The sequence below is a fragment of the Centruroides sculpturatus genome, unplaced genomic scaffold (assembly GCF_000671375.1).
Source record: "Centruroides sculpturatus isolate CEXI.00-Female unplaced genomic scaffold, Cexi_2.0 scaffold531, whole genome shotgun sequence".
NCBI classification, from domain to species: domain Eukaryota; kingdom Metazoa; phylum Arthropoda; class Arachnida; order Scorpiones; family Buthidae; genus Centruroides; species Centruroides sculpturatus.
In genome coordinates, this window is record NW_019384680.1 from 47,685 (window position 1) to 72,105 (window position 24,421).

The 24,421-nt window shown below is 29.4% G+C and overlaps 1 protein-coding gene across 2 annotated transcripts in view; it reads right to left on the reverse strand.

Moving 5' to 3' along the window:
* LOC111626944 (transmembrane protein 234 homolog) overlaps nucleotides 1-24,421 on the reverse strand; it is a 34,508-nt gene that overhangs the window by 3,045 nt on the left and 7,042 nt on the right. For both annotated transcript variants that reach the window (XM_023370483.1, XM_023370482.1), the window contains exons 2-3: nucleotides 18,369-18,520; nucleotides 4,340-4,406 (exon numbers count right to left, since the gene is read on the reverse strand). In XM_023370483.1, the coding sequence (XP_023226251.1) occupies nucleotides 4,340-4,406; nucleotides 18,369-18,479 (178 nt within the window). In that variant the 5' untranslated portion in view covers nucleotides 18,480-18,520. The remainder of the gene's footprint in view (nucleotides 1-4,339; nucleotides 4,407-18,368; nucleotides 18,521-24,421) is intronic.

The window sequence follows — 24,421 nt, forward strand, 5'->3', positions numbered from 1 at the left end:
TCCTTATTGGTTTATTGGAATAATGAATATAGGCTACATAAACTGAATTTCGATAAATTACTACTACAAAAATAAAATTTAAAAATATTTAACTCATTCTGCTAATATTATTTTAAAATATTATTTATTAATAACATTTTTGTTTTACTAACTAAAGTACAATAATATAATAATAAAATAAATTGAATGCTAAAATTTCAAAATCAAAAAGCCAATTTTAAAATAAGGCGAAAACTTTCGTAATTACTGTACAGTACTGCACATAATACTACTCTGCAATCTGGAAAAATTGTAGACCTATAAATTCCCACTGTCGTCCGTCCGTCTTCCCTCAATCTCGAGAATGGAGTTAAGTACATGAAAGTCAAGAACAGATATGGAAACCTTAGGGGCAGGAGGCCCCGATTAACTATACACAAACTTCCAATACAAACTGGAAGTCGTCTTATCTCAATTCAAAAATTTTCCCCTAAAAGATGTTAGATAGATGGCCAGTACGACGCTATTGTTAAAGTATGATGTATGTACAGGGACAAGTCACTACTAATTTGAGGTGGAGAGCATATATTTTAAATTAAATAAATTAAAAATATAATTAGAAATTTCACCCCTGAATTGTGACATCACAATAAATAATTGCTTGTCCTCTTTTTGATATTATATTTAAGGAAAGAATAAATTACCGTTGGAAAAAGCACTTCAATTTTCTTTGAAACGAGAAATAATAACAACTCTAATAAAAGCTAAATCTTGTATTAAATTTTTTTGTTACCTTGAGGATCATTTAGTTTACATTCACTTTATCTGATTTCCATACGTTAAGCATTAAAAAAATTACTAAAAAAGTTTTCTGCATTTTATTAAAAGTTTCAAGTCATATAATTTCATCTGAATTTTAAACACAAGTACTAAATTTGTGTAATAATTTGCGAATTCTCTGAAGTAAGTTCAATCTTTTATTTAAAATATCTTTCTTGCTCATCGTCCTAATAACTCTCTTAGTCATTCTAATTAACTAAACTTAATAGCCATTATAGCCATACTTCATTTAACATAACCAAACACTGCATTCCTCTCTTCATAAAAAAAATTATAAAAAGGCTTCTTCAGAGTTTCTAATAGAAGCCATTTTTATGAATTAAAAAAACATATTAATTAAGGTGTCAAATAATAACAATATTCTCTACTGTTCTAATAGTTTTCTATGGCCTATATAGTAACTAAAAATTGCTGGCAACACTATGCTCTTGCTTAATGATAAAATTAAATTAGTCAGGTGAAGAAGATACACATCTTATGACATCTCTCAATCATCAATAAAACAGAAAATAAAATAAAATAAAATAATGTTCGTAAAAAGATTTACAAGTTATGGTAACATACTTATTTTTGTAAAGATAACTAAATTTATTTCAATGATGTAAATAATAATTTATAAAAATTGCACTCAGTTTTGTAGCATTCAAACATTTATAATGAAAGTTGTTGGAATTAAGACTTTTATAAACTATATAAGATTTTCATTGAATTCAAGAACTATTCAAATAATCTTCATAAAAATTACATTTTACATAATATATAAGAAAGATATATGTAAAGCAAATGAATTTTCTAACTAAATTTTTTCCAGATTTAAAATTCAGACAATAAATGTAACAATTAAAACAAAAAAAGGGTCATCATTATATGAATCATTAAGACAATAATAATGATTGCGAAAATGAATGTAATTTAAGGAAAATTTCTGTACATCTTTTACTTATTGTTCTTTTTTAACACATTAAAATGTCTTTGTATTTTGTTTTTCTTGAAGTATGATGAAACAATTCAACTTAAAATATCAAATCAATAAATCATTTGAAAGAGGAAAATATAAAGGATTTAACAAAATATCACACTATATTGTGAAATATTAGTTTTCCTTGAACTATTTCATTTAAACTAATGCCAACAGATAAATTTCTAAATTTTGACTTAAATAACTGAATTTAATTTACAGTTGAAATGTTCAATATCATAACTATTGTACAAAAGTAAGTTAAATAAAATTATAATTTAAATAAATTCTACAATAATTTTATACGCTAAACTTAAAGAATTTTTTAATAGTCTTAATTACGGTAGTGATATTTCAAAATGTAAATAAAAGTATTATATATGTTGTTAAATGTAATAAATTAATATATTTATTCTCTACAATATCATAACAAATATAAATTCTCCTTTGCAAACTATAACTTCTATTTCAATTCTATTTATAATTTAAAAGTAAAAAATAAGTGAGTCATAAGTAATGCAGTTTAATAGACCTTAACAATATTAAAAATATATTCATTTAATCCAATATATACCAATGTAATGTCCTTCACTTAGATATAACATTTTTTCTAATCTACAAGTTTTTCAATGCCTTTCATATAAAAATTATCAGATTTTGACTCAAAATTTATTTCTATATACTTCTGGATAATTTTTTTGAATAAAAACTTTTCCACTAAGACTTTCGAAGAAATTGAAAGAGGAGATAATCAGAGAAGAGAGTGTCAGATCAGGATTGTATGGAAAATGAAGAAAAATTTCCCAATTAAGTTAATTCTCTTAATTTTTGCTGGGTAGCTATTGTGATTTAGTGTCAAGTGTTATCACTTAACAAAATAACACCATTCCTATCTGCCAAATATAGATGTTTTTCATGGAGTTTTTCACAAATTTTTTCCAATTGCTATCAGTAAAAGAAACATTTTTTGTTTCATTTGGATTCAATAATTCAAAATGCAGTATTTCCCTCATTCCATTAAACACATAGCTAAACCTTTCAAAACTGAAGACCACACTTTAATTCTGGAATTGAAGTAGCCTTTGAATATAATCAATGTCTTTTACGAACGCAACAAGCATAAGAAACCCATTTCTCATTCCCAGTTACTATGATATCCAGAAATGGAGTTTGTTCTTGCCTATTAAGAAATGAAACACATCCAAACGATTCTGTTCAATAAGATCTATGGAATCCATATCCCATCTGTGTTTCCTTTTCCTACTTGGCTTAACATTTAACTGCTGTTGACTGGGGGATACAAAGATTTTCTTGTCTAGATAGTTTTGAGTCAACTTTCACTACTGCAGCAATTTCAGCATTTTCTGAGCCAGAAGGTCATCCAAAGCAAGGTTCATCTTTAAGATTGGCATTCCTATCTTTAAATTTTTTGAACAAATGATGAATTCTATTGACTTTTATGGCTTTACCTGCCATACACATTACACACACTGTTTGTTACTATAATCACAGTGTTACATTTTCTAAATTAATTTTACATGCCTTAAATGTTCTTCTAGGAAGCTCATTTGTTTGATACTAACAACTTTTAAAATTAAAAAATTATTTTAAAATAACTTATTAAAAATAATCAAAAACAGCAATTAAAATTTTGATGTAAGCTTTCTGACTTGTTCTTGTCTAATTAGTAATAAATAACTATAAGCCTGGAATATGAGTAATTAAAATTATTAAAACAGTTATGTAATTATCAAATTAGCACCTAAATTAATTGGTGTATTATACAAGTTGTGTTATAGCATGAAAACAATGCTTGGAAAAATAACATTACATATGACTCAACCCCATATATATATAATAATTTCATAATTAGTTAATTAGAAGGAATTTTCTTTAAAATCCAGGAATTTAATATTATTATTAGTTTTATGATAGTATATTTATTTAAGGTTTTTTTTATTTATATCTACTTTATTCAATAAATCAATTTTTTATTCTTTCTATTATTAATTAATTGAATTTTTTACTGAATTGAATTGGCAATTAAACTAACAAGATCATTTTTTATGTAAGTTACTGAACTTTTTAAATCTAAATTTAGTTTATTGTAATATCACAATGAAAAATGATAAGACTTGTATAAACAAAACAGCACTGAAAATTAGTTTCTATATAATTTGGCCATTATTCTATGTGACAAAAGAAAGAATGTGATAATAATGCTTATGAAGACATGCTTATAGTATACATAATCATTGATCTAAAAAAATAAATGAAGAGAATAGTACTATAAGGAAATAAATAAAATAGACCCACGCTTAAAATAAAATAGACTAAAGAAGGTCATTTGTGCCTTATCCTTCAAAATATAATGAAGATATTTTTAATACTAAAGAGAGCTAATTATTATTTAAATTTTGCAAATGATTTATTGATATATTTATTCATTAAAGGTCAAAACATGATACAAATAATTCAATAAATTTATTTGTATATATTTCAATAATTCTTTTATTAATTTAATGAATTATTTCTTATCTAAAAAAAAATAAGCAAACTAACCTGTTGATGCAAGAGTCATAATATAAAAAGCAGAACCACTTTGATTGATTAAAAATGGAAGAACATACTAGAAATATATATAAAAAAATTAAAATATAATAAATATTAATCATTTTAATTTAATTAAAAATATATTTTCTGAATAGATAAAGATAAGATTTAAATTTAAAATTTTTCAGATTTATAATTAAGTTTTAAATATTAATTTTAAAAAAAATGTTGATAAAATTGTATATTCAAACATGCATTAATTATGCTAATTAATTTTTTCCCTCACATTCTTTGAGAATATAAACTAATTCATAAAATATTAATTTTTTCACTTCCAAGTATATACTTTTTTATTCTTGTATCTTATTGATTAATAATGTAACAAGGGAGGCTTGTACTGTACCATAAAAACAAAAATAAATCAAACCTAACCATTGACTAAAACACAAAATATCAAGTATATTTTTTTTATAGTTATATATGTAATAAAGCATTAATACACTATTCATGTATTGGAAGTATATTTATTTAAAAATATGATGAAAAATTACCATATTTACTCGCATATAAGATGACCTCGCATATAGGACGAGGTGTGACTTTAAAGATCAAAATAAAGAAAATTAGATTTATTAATACAATTCTAATTTTATTTTGTTNAAAAACATCATCATCTTAATACTGTGTGTGTATAGAGCTATATATTTTATTTAAAGCAACACATACATATTACATACAATAAAAAAATTACCTTAATCTCAAAAAATATTAAAAAACTTACATTCTACAAATGAAATAAAATCATAATTTTAGAAATATCTAATCATTCTCAGACACACTCAAAATAACTTCCAGACAAGCCCAAGTCCACAAGAAAATGGATACTGGGAATGGTTATTTGTGGTTTAGCGTAGTGACAAGTAAATTCGACTTACATTGTTTTTTGACTTAAGTTGCCTCTCCTGGAACCAATTACCGACGTAAGGCAAGGTATACCTGTAGCATACTTTTGTTAACTTCTGGAAAATAACCCTATGTTTCGCATTAGTCCTTTGTTTCGTATAGTAAAGATTTGAATAACATAGAACTTTTCAGTAATGTAACTATTGTGTTATACGAGGGATACCTGTACATGACTAAAAACATTTGCTACTTCACAAAAATCTTTTCTAATATTTTCATTATAGTATAGTATTTGTAAAAACACATACTTTCTGTTATCTCAAATTTTTACATTTTTTTGGCATAACCGAGCAAAGTACAATAACTACTGTACTGTTAAACTGAAGTCACTGCATTACAGTAAAATGCCTTTTGTAAATATAACAATAATATATAAAAGATGGCAAAGTAGATAGTTGGTGAAATATTTCAGGAATGTAGACAGATAATGTTGAGAACATCATACCAGACAACTGCAGAGCCCACAAATGAGGAACAGGACACGATGATTACAGAAATTTTGTACAACAGTAAAGAGGAAGATGATGGAACAGAAAACAAATGCTAAAGCTACCAATGACAGCTTACAAGCTTTCAAAAATATACAGCACCACTGATAGGTAGATTGCAAAGAGATGCAAAAATCAGACCCTATTCCTGAGCACAATCCACTAATGTACACCAGATTTAGAAAATAGAATTTCTGGTCTACATCATTAAATATTTGTAATGTATGTATTTATGGTTAATAAGCATACATTTGAACTATAAATATGAGACAGAAGCTGATTATTATTATTTTCTATTCTTTAAAAAAGTTGCATTGACTATGCATAATTAACTGTAATTCTCATTGTTTATTTTAATTTATTCTTAATGCAAACATTATAATTTTAAATTTTTGTAGTAGCAATTCCTGGATATGAATGAAAAACATAACAGTGAAATAATGTATTTTATAATTGAATCATTACAAATATCATTTCAATTAAGTACAATATTGCAAGCAATGTTGTTGAAATATTAACATAATATTTCTCAAATTAAAAATATTCTTTTTACCCTTGATAAATAAAGACTGAAAGATTATTCAAAGAATCAAAAATGCTGAAATTTTTAGTTTTTTTTCTAAATTAATTTAAATTAGCTTAAAAATAGTTCAGTTTAAAAAATTTCTGACAGCTTTGATTATCCTTGGTTAAATTATATAAATTTATGGCTATTATTTATATATTAAAAAATTATTCTAACAGAAATGCCAAAACACTTATACAAGCTTCATAACAATTTTTAATTAGCCAGATGTTTTTAGAGTAATTGTTCCATCGTCAAGGCTATTACAAAAATGAATTGAATCACTCTCTTATATTCTAAAAACATTTGACTGATGAAAAATGAAATTATGACACTCGTAAGATTTTGGCATTTTTATGAAAACAGAAAACCTATTTACTTTGAATTTTAGAAATTTATTTCAAACTTGTGCAAATGTTGTCAATTATGAAAAATATTTCCTAAATATTTTATGTTTATTCAATATTAAAAATGTTATGGTTATTTTTAAAAAACAAAAACATCATCATCTTAATACTGTGTGTGTATAGAGCTATATATTTTATTTAAAGCAACACATACATATTACATACAATAAAAAAATTACCTTAATCTCAAAAAATATTAAAAAACTTACATTCTACAAATGANGTAATAAAGCATTAATACACTATTCATGTATTGGAAGTATATTTATTTAAAAATATGATGAAAAATTACCATATTTACTCGCATATAAGATGACCTCGCATATAGGACGAGGTGTGACTTTAAAGATCAAAATAAAGAAAATTAGATTTATTAATACAATTCTAATTTTATTTTGTTTAATCACCAGTAAAATATCAAATGCACAAAAATGCACACATTGTCTTGAAAAAATTACTGGCATTTTATACTTTAAGGAAAAATCTTGTAAAATTGACAACACAATTTATTCATGTAAAGCTGGACAATCTGGAACCTTTTTTTGCTAATTCTTAAAAGTCAAATCCATTCTCTGCTGATTACACTTACTAGTTTCTCCAAATTCTGATTTCTGAATAATCATCTGTTTTCATGTGGGAATGGATTAAAACTTATATCGTGCTCTCGTGTGATTTTGAAATTTCAATCTGTAATTCAATTCAAAAGCTTTGCTTTTCCTATTGCTATTCATCATTACTCCTGACAATATACAAGAATGATCCAAACGACCCAGATAAAATACTTATGTTTTTAAATACCAGAGGGTAAGCATCCAGTAAAAATGCAAATACACAGTTCACAAAAATTATTTGCAAAAATGCAAAGAATCTTTTGCTCGCACGTATTGGACAACCTAGGAATTTGAAGCTGTGATAAATGAATAAAAACCTTGTATTATATGCGAGTAAATATGGTAATTGCTTTCCACATTTTTGATGTCCATTACATATTAAATATTTGTTATCTTAAAAACAGAGAGCTTTTATTCATACCATAAACAATCATGCAAATAGTTCATGCCATATTCCATTTGAAATATTCATATTATTTGTTGCAATAATAAACAATTTGGATATTTTAAATATAAATATAAAATATATAAACAATAAATCCATTAACCTGATTTTTGCATAATGCCAAACAATCTGCCTTATTATTGAACTATAATAAGGTTAATTTAATAATTATATATAAAGTAATCTAAGTTCCACTCCAGGCTGAGTGTTTTCTTCNTGAACTAAAAACGAACCCAGATCATCTATCTATCTATATAAATAAAAATGTAATGTTCGTTTGTTCCTACTGATTCCTTTGAAATTTTGACACAATGCTGCATTTGAATACGCGAGTGTTTTTATATAATATACATGTCAAAATTTCCCTCACTGAAGGGAGGTTATTTGGATTTATAATTTATATATAAAAAAGAATAACTATTTTGCAAGATTATGGAGTCATGTATCCTGACCTGTGTAGAAAACTTCTTTGTTTATCTTTACATTAGTTTTTACTGATGTATAACAACCGATTTCTGAACTATTCATTTGTTAGCCTTGCTACCAATCAAACAGCTTGACAAAAAACACTTCTTTAAAAAAAAAAAAAGGACCCACATCAGGTTATTGTGACACCTAGATATAAAAGCATGATCTAGATTCTTTTGTAAGTTTATATTATATGAAAATTATTCAGTGAAAGTGATGTAATAAACTTTACACATGATTCTAAAGTTATTACTTTTTTAATAATTTACAACAGTTTTTTGTTTTTAAATAATTTTAAATATTTAAGTATAAATTAAAAAGTTACATAAAACTTTGAATTTCAGTTATAACTAAAAAGAGGAATTTCCAATGTAAAAATATGCTAAAAATGACAGAAAAAGGTGGTAAAAAAGGTGCATGTTTATTTAACTATTACATATACTGGGATATTTCTGCATTATTTAAACTAAAGTAAGATGAAATTTAAGTTAAACATAAGTGAAATAACAATTTTCTGTCCATTATTTTAAAGCATCACTAAACCCACATCAGAAACTTGTAGTGAATGATGTTTCTTGACTGCATGATAAAATTCATCATCATCTTTCCCAAAAGCTGTTTACGTGTAATGAAAAGTATCTTTCTATATCTAATGATATGATCCAACATCCTTATTTGGGGTAAATGTTTTTTTTAATGTTTAAAAAATTTTGTAAAGACCAGAACAATTAATAATCTGAGGGTGCCAGATCTGGCAAATATGGTGGGTGTGGTAACACATCCCATCCAAGTTGTAACAGCTTCTGACAAGTTACCAAACTTGTGAGATCTGGCATTATCATAGTGAAACACTACACCTTTTCTGTTGATCAATTCTGGCCTTTTCTGTTTGATGGTATCACTCAATTTGTCCAGTTGACAGCTGTACACTTCCGAATCAATTGTTAAATTGTATGGTAAAAGCTCCAAAAAAAATTTCCTTAAAATCCCACCAAAGAGAGCATCTCTTTTTAAGAACATGTGGAACCCATATATCGAGCTTTGAAATGAAACAAAATTGTTTCAAGTAATCATAAATGGTTCAATTTGACAAATTTAATCTCTTAATGATTTCTCGTGTTGTTATTTGGCAGTTTGCTTTAATCAATACCTTTATTTTGTCTTCATCAGCTTCAATTGGCCTTCCAGAATGTGGTGCATTTTCAATACTGAGATTATCAGAACAAAATTTTGCAAACCAGTTTCAGCATTGTTGTTCTGTCAACACATCTCCATATGTGTTACACAATTTTTTTCTTGCTTGAACAGCATTCTTACCTTTTCAGTAATAAAAAAGCAAAATATGCCAAAAATGTGACTTTCGATTTTCCATATTTGATGGAGGGAAATGCAAAGAATCAAACAAAATATTTTACAAATAGGCCTTGAAATATCAGTTATCAAAATATATAATGACAATACAATTTAGAATGAAATTGGTGGGTAAAAATACAACTAATCACTCTGGCAGTAAAATAACAAAATTACTTTCCAAACAACCCAATAATTGGTGAGTAGTCTGTAAGGGAACTCACTTTTTCTGTCTATTTTCTCAAGATCAAGGAAGCTGTGACAAAACTTGCTCTTCAAGTTTTGTCACAGCTTCCACCAGGAACTTGTAGATATGGACTGAGAACAATGTTTGCTTTTATACATACATACATACATGTATGTATATATATATATATATAAATATTTAACATTATCAATGATATAGATAATTAAGAAGTTTAAGATAAAATCTACAGAAATTGTTGACTACATTATTATTATTTAGTTTTATATTTATTAAAATCTGAATTTTTTTCAGATAGACTATTTATAAACAACTCAATTCTACAAAAGTACTGCCATTGAAAATGCACAAATGATACAATCACATAAAATTACAGATGCAATTCAATAAATTTCATAGTTACTTCAATAGTTAATTCATGCAATTTATATTCATAAATTTGGAGATTAAACTTTCATAAATGGCAAATTATTGAATCTCTTCAATTTCTAATATATTTCATTATTTTTTGAGTAGAAACATTCATTATAAACACAATTAAAATATATTAAATTTTCTAAATGCACATTAGTTTTGATGGTTATTTTGATTATAATTTGAATTTGCAGAAAGATATCACTTGGATATCAAAGGCTTGGAGGAGAATGTTTCTGTACTTTTCCAGCTGGCATAAGTTAAATTGGCCACTTAGAAGCCTGAAATGATATTGTTCTCTTATATCATCTTTGAATTGTTTGTTGACACAAACATTCAAAACTTGGAGTTGGGTGGTCATCCTGCCTGGGATAACCACACAATCCATGTTCTCTGCAATAGCTTTATTCATATCATCAGTCAAATGACCACAGAAACTTGTGAAGCAAGCATGGCTTCTGTCTTAACAAAAGCTCCTGGTCTACATAACCATACTACATCCAACCAATCCTTCATCATGTCCTCCATCAGTGGCTAAATCCACTTGCATTACAACAGACATCTTTTGGTACACCTACCTTTGGCACTGTGTCACATCTATACTATTATAATAAAGAGGTAATGTTTGTAAGTAAGTAAGTTTGGATGTAGCGGGTAATCTCTGAAGCTACTCATCTGATTTCAAAAATTCTTTCACCAATATTTAGAATGGAACTTCATGGTGGACATAGGCTGTATATTATTCCATTAAACATTCATATAAATTAAAAGATATAATCTAGGTTAAGGCTTTTATGTCCAACAGATGGCGCTACGAGTACAACGCCCTAAATTTGCTTTTGCTTTTCTGTGAGGCATTATGCTTTTCTGTGAAAATGAACTAAAGCAGATCATCTATCTATCTATATAAATAAAAATGTAATGTTTGCTTGTTCCTACCAATTCCTTTGAAATTTTGACACGACACTGCATTCGAATATGCACATGTTTTTATATAATATACATGTCAAAATTTCTCTCACTGAAGGGAGATGGTTAGGATTAAGGCTTACTGTGAAGAACTTGGCTTCTATTATACTATTTTAGATGCAGGTTTTTGCGTTTTTGATTGCGTTTTAATAGGGTACGTCAAGAGAATGTACACTAAGAAGAAATTTTTCAAAAAATTTCCCCCCACGGGGGAAGTGTTATACATTTATAATAGATACATTTTGAGCCACAACAACGTGTGGCGGGGTCTGCTAGTATGGCAATAATTTGGATTCTTCATCTAACATTGCAACTGTAATTTGAATTTTTTCATTTCCATTTGTTTTATCAAAACTGATTTAGCATTTACTGTAGTATTTTATTTCCTGACATCAAAATAAACTGGTGCTTCATCAGCTTTGAGGATTTCATTCAACAAATATCAACGTTCCTTTTGTAGTTGGATAACATAAGCTAGACAGGCCACCAAGTTTTCTTCAAATAATTCAGCAAACATTGAACTAGTAATATCCAATAGTGATATGAAGATCCAAATTGGCACATAAAATCACTAACACTGCCTAAAACCTATTTGAACTTTGACTTGCTTAAAAAAATACCAGTATACATACTGATATTTTTTCAAGAAAATTTCTTAAAAGGACAAAATAACTAAAACTTCAACATAAAACAAAAAAAAATTTGTTTTATACTGGAGTTTTGTTTATTTTGTTCTTCTACATTGTTATGCAGTTTCTACATTGTTTATATATTGAAATTTCTTAAAGATGGAAGGAAAACATATAAAAACATTAACCTTGGAATCTTCTCTTCTTGAGCATGAATCTCTCTGATAAATTTTGCCACATGACTTTGAATCCGTCCATGTTTTTGGGCCTCTGAAAGCCTTGTCTGTGGAAGCCACATGAGCTTAACTTCTAGTACAGTATGCTTGCTTCCATTATTCCCAATTTCTGTATTGTCTCTCAATTATTGTGATTCTGAGCATATCTCATAATTGTGCATTTGAAATTTGAGTCAAGTGATTTTCTAATTCCCTTGTTTGGACTGAAATGCTAAGCCTTTTTGTAAGGAACTAAGTCCAAGCATTAATTTTATTTACTTTTATTTTGCTTTTTATTATATTTTTGTTTGGGGCTTAAGTTTTGTTAGGACGAAGGTTTCCTCACCATTCACCTTAGAAATTTAAAAATAGAAGAGAAACCAACTCACCAACGAGAGAAAAGCGCTGTAGAAAAAACTCGCGCACACTTGCGCTCCCAAGCGGAAAAAAGTAAGTCCGCACCAAGAAAAGGGAGGAGACCCCACAAGCACAACTTAGAGACTCGCTAAACCTTAAAGAATAAAAACATCCCGAAAATTGTCAAAAAGAATAATGTAAAAGGTTAGTGAGTTTTGTTGGAAAATAGGCTGCCAGACAAATAGAAAAAGTTTATTGTTAGCAAATAAGTATGTAAATGAGGGGAGTGATCGCATTCAGAATTGTGACGTCACCTCACAGTATAAAGTCCGAATCTCATGTGAAGATGGATGAGGTGAGCTTCTGTTAGCAACGAGCTTGGTGAGCTTCGTAGCAGCAAACGAAAGAGAGGTGTCCAATAGGATAAAATAGTTTCAAGGCACTTTTGAAGTTATTCAATTTGTGGATCGAAGATTGGAGAAAGTCTTGAGTTGAGGAAAAGGGTTCCTAGTATATTGAGGTGACAATTAGGATCTTTAATTCATAAGAATTATTGTATATAAGTTANAGTTCAGAGCAGTCCAAGTACCAGGTAACACTGTAATCTGCATCTACTTGAAAGTCATGTGACAGTTACAACACCAGATTTCAAGTTATCACATGAAAGTCTTGAGTTGAGGAAAAGGGTTCCTAGTATATTGAGGTGACGATTAGGATCTTTAATTCATAAGAATTATTGTATATAAATTATAAGTCTTTGAAATTTTGTCGAATTCCAAAGGGAAATAGAATTAAGTTAGAAAATAGATTGATTTGAGTTTTGTCGGGTTGATTCTTATTCACTTTCATTGAATAAATTGTTATTTGAATTTTACTAAATTTTGTATATAGTTTATCACTAGAACTTTTATTAAATATTTGATTTTGTTATTGACAAACTTGGTCATTATTTAATTCAATGCACGCTTGAAGTCCAGGCCTGGCACACTAACGCAAATCCACGTAAAGTACCCGTTAGGGAATGGCTATTTCAGGCACACAGTCATGTCGATAATCGTTAGAAAAGTCAGAAAAATAATATAGTACTTTACATTTTTTCTACACAATCTGTATCTACCATTTCCTTCTTGCCTAAAAACTATGTAAAAGAAATAGCACATTGTTTTACTCTGCTTACATGTTGCCAAACCTCTATTGGCAAGATGCTGGAATAATGCTACATATAAAAGTCATACTATAAGCAGGTTAGAATAACTTTCTGGTATATAGTATGACTCTTTACTTTAAGAAGTAGAAGAAGAAAAATCATACTATAGTCAAAACAATATAGTATATAATGCATCATGAAGGCAACAAAGTATGTTCCTTCAGTAATGATAACAGATGCAATCACTAAACTGGCAAGGAAAAGCTTTATTTCATGAATGGCACAATAAATCTGTATGACACTGTTGTTAGAGTATGTATACAATAACTTAAGCTCCTGAAAGAATGAATAATGTAACAAATGACTATTCCATTGTGCATTATAGGTAAGTTAGATGGTTAGAGTGGTACATATGTTTTGCAAAGATAGGCTAGTGGAATAATTGAAGTAATTTAAAGTTGTTCACAGTGAAGGCAGAAATATTATTAAAACTATGATATTGTTTTGTGACAAAGAAGCTTCTTTAAACTGATATAAATATCCATTTATACAAGCAATGAAAAGTGCTGCCACATTAACAGAAACATCAGAGAATACAGTAAACAGAATTTGTAATGAAATTATTATGCTAAAAAACACTTGACAGTTGAATTTATTTAACATTTTTGCATATTTGTGCATGTATTACAAACAAGTATAATTAATAGGTTTTCAAATCATGTTCATATCTGTACTTCAATTGTAAACTGGATACAGTAGAACCTCAGTACTCAAACTTAATTCATTCCAGAAGACTGTATGAGTGCCAATCTGTTCAAATACTGAACAATTTTCCCCCATAAGGAATAATGTAAATTAGATTAATCCATTCTAGACCACCCAAAAATACACTTATATATAAAAGCATTTTAACTAGTATTTAACACAAATTTAACAAGAAGTTTACAGGCCTAGCATGAATAAATCATAAAATAATCCAAAAACTATAAACATGCCTATTGATTTTATTGGATTGAATGGAACGTTTTTGTGTACAAGTACTTTTTACAGCTATCATTACTTAACCTAGATATGTGATTTAATTATAACAGTGTGAAAATTAATATATTATTGCTAAAGTGAGATTGTATTCTTTATTTAGAAACTTGTTTTGAACTTTTTACTTCATCTTTTGATTAAGTAAAATCAAGTTGAAACTTCTTCAGATAAAATGCATATCCAGCAAACTATGCTTTTTGAATTTCAGAAAGGATACAATGCTGTACAAACTGGAAAAAAATTCATAATGTATATGGGAAGATGCACATATACTTTAAACATGAGAAATGTGGTTTTAAAAATTTTATGGAAATTTTAAACTAAAGGATACACAATGAAAGGGTGTATCCTTTAGTTTAAAAGCTATCCAGGAAGAAATATTGCAAGAAGGAATTGTTAAAAATTGACAAATAACACTCGAACTTGCAACAAATCTTAATGTGTCACTGATATGTATTGTTGAAACATTTCATTGACTTGGAATGGTTGCAAAACATGACTGGGTTCTGCAAGTATTAAGTGAAAAAACACACTGGATTGAGTATAATTCTGCCTGATGAAGATAAAATGAAACCCTAGAGTTGCCTATTTTTAAATTACTCATCTTTATCAAAGAAAATTTTTATGAATGACAAAATTAAAGTTAAAATAAAAATATTTGTTATTAACCAAAAATTTTTTCTAGTGGGTCATGTTTCTTTGTTTAATACTGGGCAATACTTTTCCTGAAGATGTGCTCAAATACCAAATTGTTAGAGTTCAGAGCAGTCCAAGTACCAGGTAACACTGTAATCTGCATCTACTTGAAAGTCATGTGACAGTTACAACACCAGAGTTCAAGTTATCACATGTGTACAGTAGATATCACATCAACACAAACAGAAAAGCATTTGGATTAGAACCATACATTTCCCAACAAGATCTGGCATCCTTCACATATCTAGACAGATAAGTGTAGATTTCTGGTTTTAGCAGTATTCGATACCTTTAAAATACTAAATAATTACCTGACATTCAACTCTTCCAAAGGCAAAGAAAATACATAACTGGGAATACAAGTGCTAAATTAAACCAAAAATTAACCAGATCTCAACCCAATTGAAAATCTGTGGCATCTCATGGTTCTTGAGGTTTGAAAAGCACAGACTTTAAAAGAATGGAAGCTGAAAGATGTGACTATTTGTGTATGGAATCATAACATTAGTTGTGATGTTATTCAAAGCCTCACTGACAGTATACTGGAAACAAATTAAACTATTATCAAAGCCAAAGATGATATCATGAAATAGCAACAAATACATTGTGTTAGGCTGAAACTTTTTATTTGAAATTCAATGGGCACTTGTGCTAGTATAAAAATAAATTGCAGTAAATCAAACTTTGAAGTTCTTTATTTTTCTTCTATATTTATCATTACTTAATACTAATACATTATCCCCATCATATTGATACATTAAAAAAACTTTGCTGATTCATATACTCTGCAGGTGTACAATACTTTATAATATCAGTGTGTATATATTGTATTCTATGGCATATAAGATGCACTCTCATTTTAGTACAGTTGTCTATAACAAGGACGGGCAACCTTTTTTATAACATGGGCCAGAATAAATTTTACGTTTTTTCCGCGGGCCATAATAGTTAATTGACATTTTGTGACCTGTAAATTTTTAGTCTGCAAATATGAAATAAATAAATAAAAAGAAATTAATTACTACAGTCGACCCCCTATAACACTGTTGATTATTCCATTTTATATGAATTTCATGTTGTATGAGTCACTTAGATTTTACAAATGCGTGTGCCGGGCTGTGAACGGCTCACCTATTTGTAAAATCCAAGTGACTTTAAACACAATAAAAACAGCACTATGTAGTTGGATACGACAGACATTACATTTTCTAATTGCATAGCTTTTGCACATAGATTTTCTTGATGGATGATGCGATGAGATAGAAATAATTTAGAAAATTTCTGTTCTTCCCTTTTTTGTTTGAATAAGAAAATGACTCCCTTATTTTTTCCTGTCATTGCTGCCGCAACACTTTAGAAAATAATATTCAATTTAAACTAGATGAATTACATCGAAAAATATTTATTTATAATTTATTCTAAACATCTCGCGGGCCGGATAGAAACTTTTCACGGGCCGTAGCTGGCCCGTGGGCCGGGGGTTGCCCACCGTTGGTCTATAATGTAATACTGTTTTGTCATTGAACTGATGTCTCATTTGTTGGAATAAATTGTTTTTTCTGTGATTGCAAATATACACTGCAGACAATTATAGAAAACAGTGCACATAAAATATACTATTACCAAACCTTAATCATGTACTGTGATTAAGGGTGTAATAGTATATTTTGTTTGCACTGTTTTCTATAATTCTCTCCAGTGTGTATTTGCAATATGGTTCCTGTGTGTGTAGAAAGTTTGTATTTGTGTACAAGCTTTTCCATGTATTATATTTGCTATTTTGTTGACATTAGTAGTCAGTTTATGTTAAAAGCTTGCAACCTGAACTACCATCATCTATAATTTCATTCATGATGTGGCATTTCCTACAAGTGTCACCTGTAAGTGAAATATCTTTTAAAATGTGTTTCCTACAGTTTCTTATATTTACAACCAGATCTTTGTATGGCAATCATAAACTTCTCTGTCTATCTAAAGAGGCATCTATGAGTCAGCCAACAGTTTGATGCAGTTCTGTTATCATAATCCTGGATGAGATTGCTAGGGTTCCTACTGTGGAGCCCCTTCTGAGCTCAAGAGTGCCTGATAGGGTTTCTGCATTTTGTGTAATGTGTTATATCCAGATCAGCAATATTTAGGTTTAATACTGTGATGTTTTTGTCTGCAAGAGTTACTGCTTTTGTGTAGAGGCAATATATGACGTCTACATCAGTTAGATTTACAAAAACATTCATAGTTAGCCACAGGCAGCTTATTCAAACATAAATGTATTTAATTACAGATAACTGTAATGAAAATTGTAATCTTATAATTTTAATGAAAATTGTAATGGAACATGTGACAGATCTCATCAGATCAATTGTGTTCTGCAATTAAAAATTTTGTCTTGCAGTATCAGTTGTTGGTTTGTACCCATAGCCACCACATTGAACACATTCTTTAATTGACATGAATAGTCTAAGGACACTTCTTTAGCAGTAATGTATTTCATTCCAGCAGTGCTTTTTTTCACTCTGATTGTTAATCATTACAATTTCATTAAAATTGTCGGTAATTAGGCATGTCTCTACCTGAAAACGGCTACCTGAAATTATAGTTAACTACAAATGTGTTTTGTAAATCTAACTGATACAGATTACACATAATATCTCTAGTAGTGATTTTTGGAACTACTATTTTTTTTCCATACATTAATGCAATACATTAAAATGAATTTAACCTATAAATTCTATTAAAGTCGATTACAAAAATCTTTTATTCATGTTTTTGTATTTATTGCTTAACTTTTAATCACCAGTGTATTTGAATCAATTTATTTAAACAAACAATATAGATAATCAATACTCTAATTGAATTAAAATGCAACTTTTACAATTCCTTAATAAGATGAAACAAATACTTTTCTTAATTCATAGATAATAAATGTTTTCTGATAAATTTTGTTAAGTATTTAGTTCATATTTAACATGAACATTACTTAGTTTTAAGGTAAAATCCTTATAAATGTACTTTTGATAAATTACATTATTTTAATATATTACTATAAATTTTAAGAAAAAAATAATAATTACTTTCCATCTTGTAGCCAAAAACCATAATTCTGCAAACCATTGCTTAAAGAAATTCTTGTGTTTGATTTTCTCAATTCCTTCACTCCCTTTGCGTAAAAATGGGGTTGACATTCCCCATAATAATGAGACAAATAACAATGAAGCCAATGATCCTAAAGAAATTAATATATATGAATTAATAGTTTATAACAAAAATTAATTTAAAGATATACATAACAGACAAAAGAAGCCATACACCATACATAACTCCAGCAATATACAGTGGAACCTCAGTATACTACCTTAATCCGTTCCCGAAGTTTGAACTTATACCGAATTGGACGTATACCAAATCAACCTTTCCCATAAGAAGTAATGTAAAAACGATTAATCCATTCTCGTGTAAAAAAAATGGCTGGCTTTAAACACTCGCTTTCCTGGCTAGTTCCTGCTTGATTTTTCGTGAGATCAGCGTGTATCTTTTTAGCTTTCTCGCAAATAATTGCTTCCAATACGCNTATCTTTATACCTTCAAGTAGTTGAAGTTATCTTTTATATACTCATTAAGTCAACTATGCATGAAATGATGTTCAAGATCAGTAAGCTTAAATATTATCATATTTTATGAATTATTTTATTTTTATTGTTAGTCATTGTTAATCATAATTAAAAGAAAGTGAATTTTTGCAAAAATTTACTTTCTTTTAATTTTATATATAAAATATTAAAAGATTTATTTAACAGTTTGAACTGCAAAAAAATATTTTAATCAATTAAAAAAAATGGCATAACTATGATTTTGCTCAGGGGTGATCTGGAAGGAAGATCTAAAAAGTACAGTCAGAATAAACAAAAATTAAGCATACCATAAAGCACCATTTATTTATAAACAACAAAGTCATTACAATTTAAATACAGCTTATAGTAGGATTCAAGTTCTCTAGGTTTCATTCCTAAGTCATTTATAATTTCATCTATGTTCACCTGCAGTTTTCTGTGAACAAAGAGCAAAATAATTTGACAACACTGGAGAAGTAACCAAATGAAAGAAATAGTACACCATGTATAACTCCAGCAATATATTTAATTAACCAAAAACAAAAACATTTTTTGATCTACTTCCACAGGCCTTCTTTAGTGGAACATCAAACTTAAATGAAAAAAGTACAAAAATAACATTCGGAAAACATATTAAACACAGCATAAATAATTTAAATTGAAAAGAATAAGAAAAATGTTCTAAATCAATAGAACATTTATACAATTCAAGTACAAGGGATATAAGAAATATATCAATACATAAATCTAATATAAGCTAATCAGAACATAAAAACATAAATGGTACAAAAATAAAATAAAAATAAACAATTATTGAAACACCAAGTCAAAGTTAAAGCTCATTTATAGATTGATCCCTTTAATTGATACAAAAGTGTTTTCTACTAGCTTTAAAATTTTTTATTAACTCTAAGAACTTGAGTTAGGGCTTCTGGCAAGCCAAATGATCTTAGTTTCATTTCATTTTATCTATATGCCCTGCATGGAGTCATAAGCTGCTAAGACCATGGTGTTGAGATTTTTTCAGTGGTGTATTTGTGTTCCTTAATTCTTTGTAGTAGCTGGATTTATACAAGGTGTACTGCTTCTTTCATTTGGTTACTTTTCCAGTTTTGTCAAATTATTTTATATGTAACAGTTAATAAAATATAAAATTTTTTCAAATAAATTTAACTTTTTAATTATAAATAAATTACTTTAAATCATATTTTATTTCAAAAAATGTCCACAGAGTGTCCACTTAAACATCTGTCCAGGGACAAAAGATGCTCTGCCCAGCAGAATTTTTTAAATGAATTAATCTTTTGCATTGGACACTTGCAATGCTGGAAAAATCAAGAGAGATTTTTCCAGCATGGGCAGAGCATGCTCCATGAATAGACAGCACTCTGAACAGTGACTAATATCTGAACATCCTAAACATGACAATGGACAAATGACTTGCCACTGGTGCAATTACGGTAAGTTTGGTACCAGAATGATGGTGCACCACCTCATTCCTGGAGAGATATGCATAAGTGGCTCACAGAGCAATTTGGCAACTGGTGCATAGGACAACATGGTCCTGTTTCATGGCCACCATATTTCCCACACTTGATTCCTCTGGATTTTTTCCTGTAGAGATACCCAAAAGCATTGGTTCATGATGAATACCCACAATATCATATGATGTTGGTGAACTGGAGAGATGCACATGAGAGGCCTGTAAAATGCTAACACCAGGAATACCAGGATACCATTCATAATACCATGTGCAACCATCTATGTATTTGTATTGCTGCTGAAGATGGTTGTTTTGAACATGTTTTCTAACAAAAATAAAACTCACTTTTTGTATCATTTTTGTAATGTTATTTTTATCCTTTACAGTCAGAGATTATTTGTGTTATGCTAAATAGTTTTAAACTGATTCCCTTTGGTTATTTTAGCTCTGGAACAAACATGCACCACATACACTTGTGTAATGCTGAAAGATCTTTTTCCTGGACAGATGTTTAGTATGCATACTGATACTTAAAATTTCCAGCATTTCCAACATTAATTCTTTATCTTTACATGATTTACATATTCAAACTTTCAAACCTTCTTTTAATCTTCTCTTAACTTAATACATCAAAAGCAAGATCATGAGCTATAGAAAAATTAATAAACTCTAAGAAATAATTATGCATTATGTTAAGAGATTAAAAAACAAATAGAAATTATAGAAAAAATTATGTAATAATAAGACTGAATTCTGTAATTCTATATTCTATAAAGTTTTTCAAAAACATTATTTCATATATACGGTGATTATACTCTTTCAACAAAAAGAGGGGTAATAGTATAAAGATGAATGAAAGGTTCCATTGTAAATATTGTTCATCAAGATGAACAATGTTTACAATGGAACCTTCCACTCACAGTGCCAGAAAAGAGTGTAGTTACATATTCACATTGATCCTTCAACAGTGAAAAAAGTCTTAATCAATTTAGGAGTTTCACATTTCCTATCACATCAGAGAAAGACTCAAAGTAGCATCTGAGGGAGTCATTGCACAGCTAACACTAGTGAATGAAAAACTCACACCATCTAGTGACTCCTGGTGGTGTTGATCTTGCTCATAGCAACAATGATTCTTATGATGAGATCTTCCAAGGTGTTCATAGGTGTCTTGTACATCAATCTTTTCATATGCTCCCTGAAAAAGTTTAGTGGATTAAGGTCTGGGAAGCATGGAGATCAAACCACAGATCCACCACATCCAATTCACTGCCCAGGATATGTCACATTTAGGAAATATCAGATTCTTGATGGAAAAATCTGCTAGGATCCCATCATGTCCCTCTGTGTGGTGACTAGAACATCCTGCAATGGACTAGGAAGCACTTGCTCCAAGAACACATGGTACACTGCACTAGTCACGATGTTCTGGCAAAAGAGGCAAGAGGTCTCACCAAACAATTAAGGATACCTACTCAGATGTTGATAGCAAATCTCTCAAGAATCTCATGTTGACAGCAAATGTCATGACAATCAGTGATGTGTGAATTTTCTTGAGCCCAAGTGTGCTGGTTGTGACTGTTGAAAATGCCTTCCCAGATGAATGTGGCCTCATCACTGAATAAAACTAATGCAGAAAATCCTAGATTAGTAGTGTTCATCTGGAGCATCCACCTAACAAACCTCAAGCAGCAAAATAACCAAAAGGAGAAAAAAATTGCTTAGTAATCACACAGGCTTTAAGGTCACTTGATGTCATGAAAATACAAACAAAACATAGGAACCTCACAATTAGAAGAAAATGTTGAACTATAAGTGCTACCAAATTAGGGTTTGGGTCCTGGGACTTTTTCTAAATTTAATTTGTCTCGGGTCCTGGGACTTTCGGATCAAGACACGAGACACACTTATCGAAATTGTATTGTAATAATTTTATTTTCAAAAGGTTAGTCAAGCGACACTTTCTTTGTTTTCCCCCATTTACAAATAAACAACGCAGGTGGGGGTAATTTACAAAGCCGTGTGACTTTTAACCTTACTCTGTTAAGAGACAATCTTTACAAATGCATTCACCGCCATATTGTTATTTTGTGACATTTGTTTATGAGATCGTGATATTTATGACTGTCTTTGTCAGCACTGTCAGCTCAGTCAGTCAGTCGTCAATTTCACTTTGAGGTGAAGTGCTGTGTGCGGTTGTGTTACGACGCTCTTGTGGAAACGACGCCCATCCCATGTAAGTTAAAACAAACATTAGATTTTGTTTACTTCAGTTAGACGTTTACCTTGGATGAGATTTGTTATTTTATAAAAAAAAAAAATAATAATTGATATGATAGTGATACTCAGTAAACAAGGATAGCATTAATTTTGGATTATTATTATTGTTTCAGATCGTCAACAAATTTAAATATTGATAAATACCAACCTATTCATTTAATATGGAACGTATATCAAAAGTGTGGAAACATTATAAAAAAAATAAACGAATCAACCGCACAGTGCTCATTATGTCCAAAACAAATTTCATGTAAAGGGTCGACAGGCCTTGACAGGCACCTGCAAAGAGTTCACAATATTTTTGTAAATCAGCCGAAAAAATCAAAATCAGTTATACAGCCTGGGACATCTTGAAAACCAGAATGTAAAAAAATTAAAACTGAAAAGCAGTCTACAATAATAGGATACGTTGCAAAAAAGTCTTTGCCTGAAATAATTTCTCGCTTGGCAGCAGAGAATGGACTTACAATAAGGGCAATCACAAAGAGTAAATTCATTCATGAGAGTATTATCCAGAGAGGTTATAAAATGCCTAAGAACGAAACTGATGTCATGAAAATCATATTGAGTTATTACAAAGAGAGAAAANAGTCGGATAACCGAAAAGTATGAAAAAATCCATTATTAGTGTAGTATATTATTATATTCCATGTAATTAGTATATTAGTATATCGCTATTAACCTACTTTGCGTTGAATTTTCATTGATGTTAAGACTAACAAAAATTTTTAAAATAATAATCGTCGCTATTGTATCGTTAAAAATTAGAAAATTAAGCCTCGTTTAAATACTGGCTCCCTTTCATGGTTGAATGAGTGTTGCCAACTAAAACACGTAAAAATAATATTAAAGTAGCCAAGACATAGCCAAATATTGTAGCGCCACATCACTAGCAGACATTTGAAATTTGCAGACTAGGACAGTCAGTTAACTGATGTGACGGTTAATCGGGGGTCGGATAATCGAGGCTCTACTGTATTATGAAGAGAGAAAAAGAAATGATTCAGACTTTAAAAGATTTTGTCACTTCTGGTACACATTTCAGTCTTTCAGTTGACGAATGGACCAGCGTCTGAAACTAGAGGTACTTTAATTTGTATCTGCATGGTGTGAACGGAGAAGTTTTCAATTTGGGATTAGTGTATATACCCAGAAAGTGCGGTGCCGAAGAGACCAGACAAATAGTTGAAGATACATTGAAAAGATTTCAATTGGATTTTGAAAAACATATTGTGGCCACCACCAGCGATGGTCCGAACATAATGAAGAAGTTTGGAAGGGGTAGCCCCAGCGAGATGATCCTATGCTTGAACCACGCAATACAGCTAGGAGTTGTAGACACATTTTATTAAAAAAAAATCAGGCTACTGCCACCTCTGCAGCTTCTACCTCTGAAGATACTGATGATAGTGAGGATGAAATCATGGAGAACAAAAACTCTTCTGATGAAGAAGAGGACTGCAATGCCAGATACAAAACAAACTGCCCATTACAACCAATTGATGAAATTAAAAGAGTGCTTGATGAAACTCAATTCCTAGTGAAATTGTTTAGAGAGTCCACTGAAAAACAGTCAATTACAGAGATATGTTAAATCAGAATTTGGAAAAGAACTCAGTTTACTACTGGATGTCAAAACGAGGTGGAATTCTATAATTGTAATGGCAGAAAGGTTTTTGAAGCTCAAAAATTGTGTAAAGAAAGCATTGATTGATTTAAACATGTTAGACAAATGGAATGAAGACAATCTTCT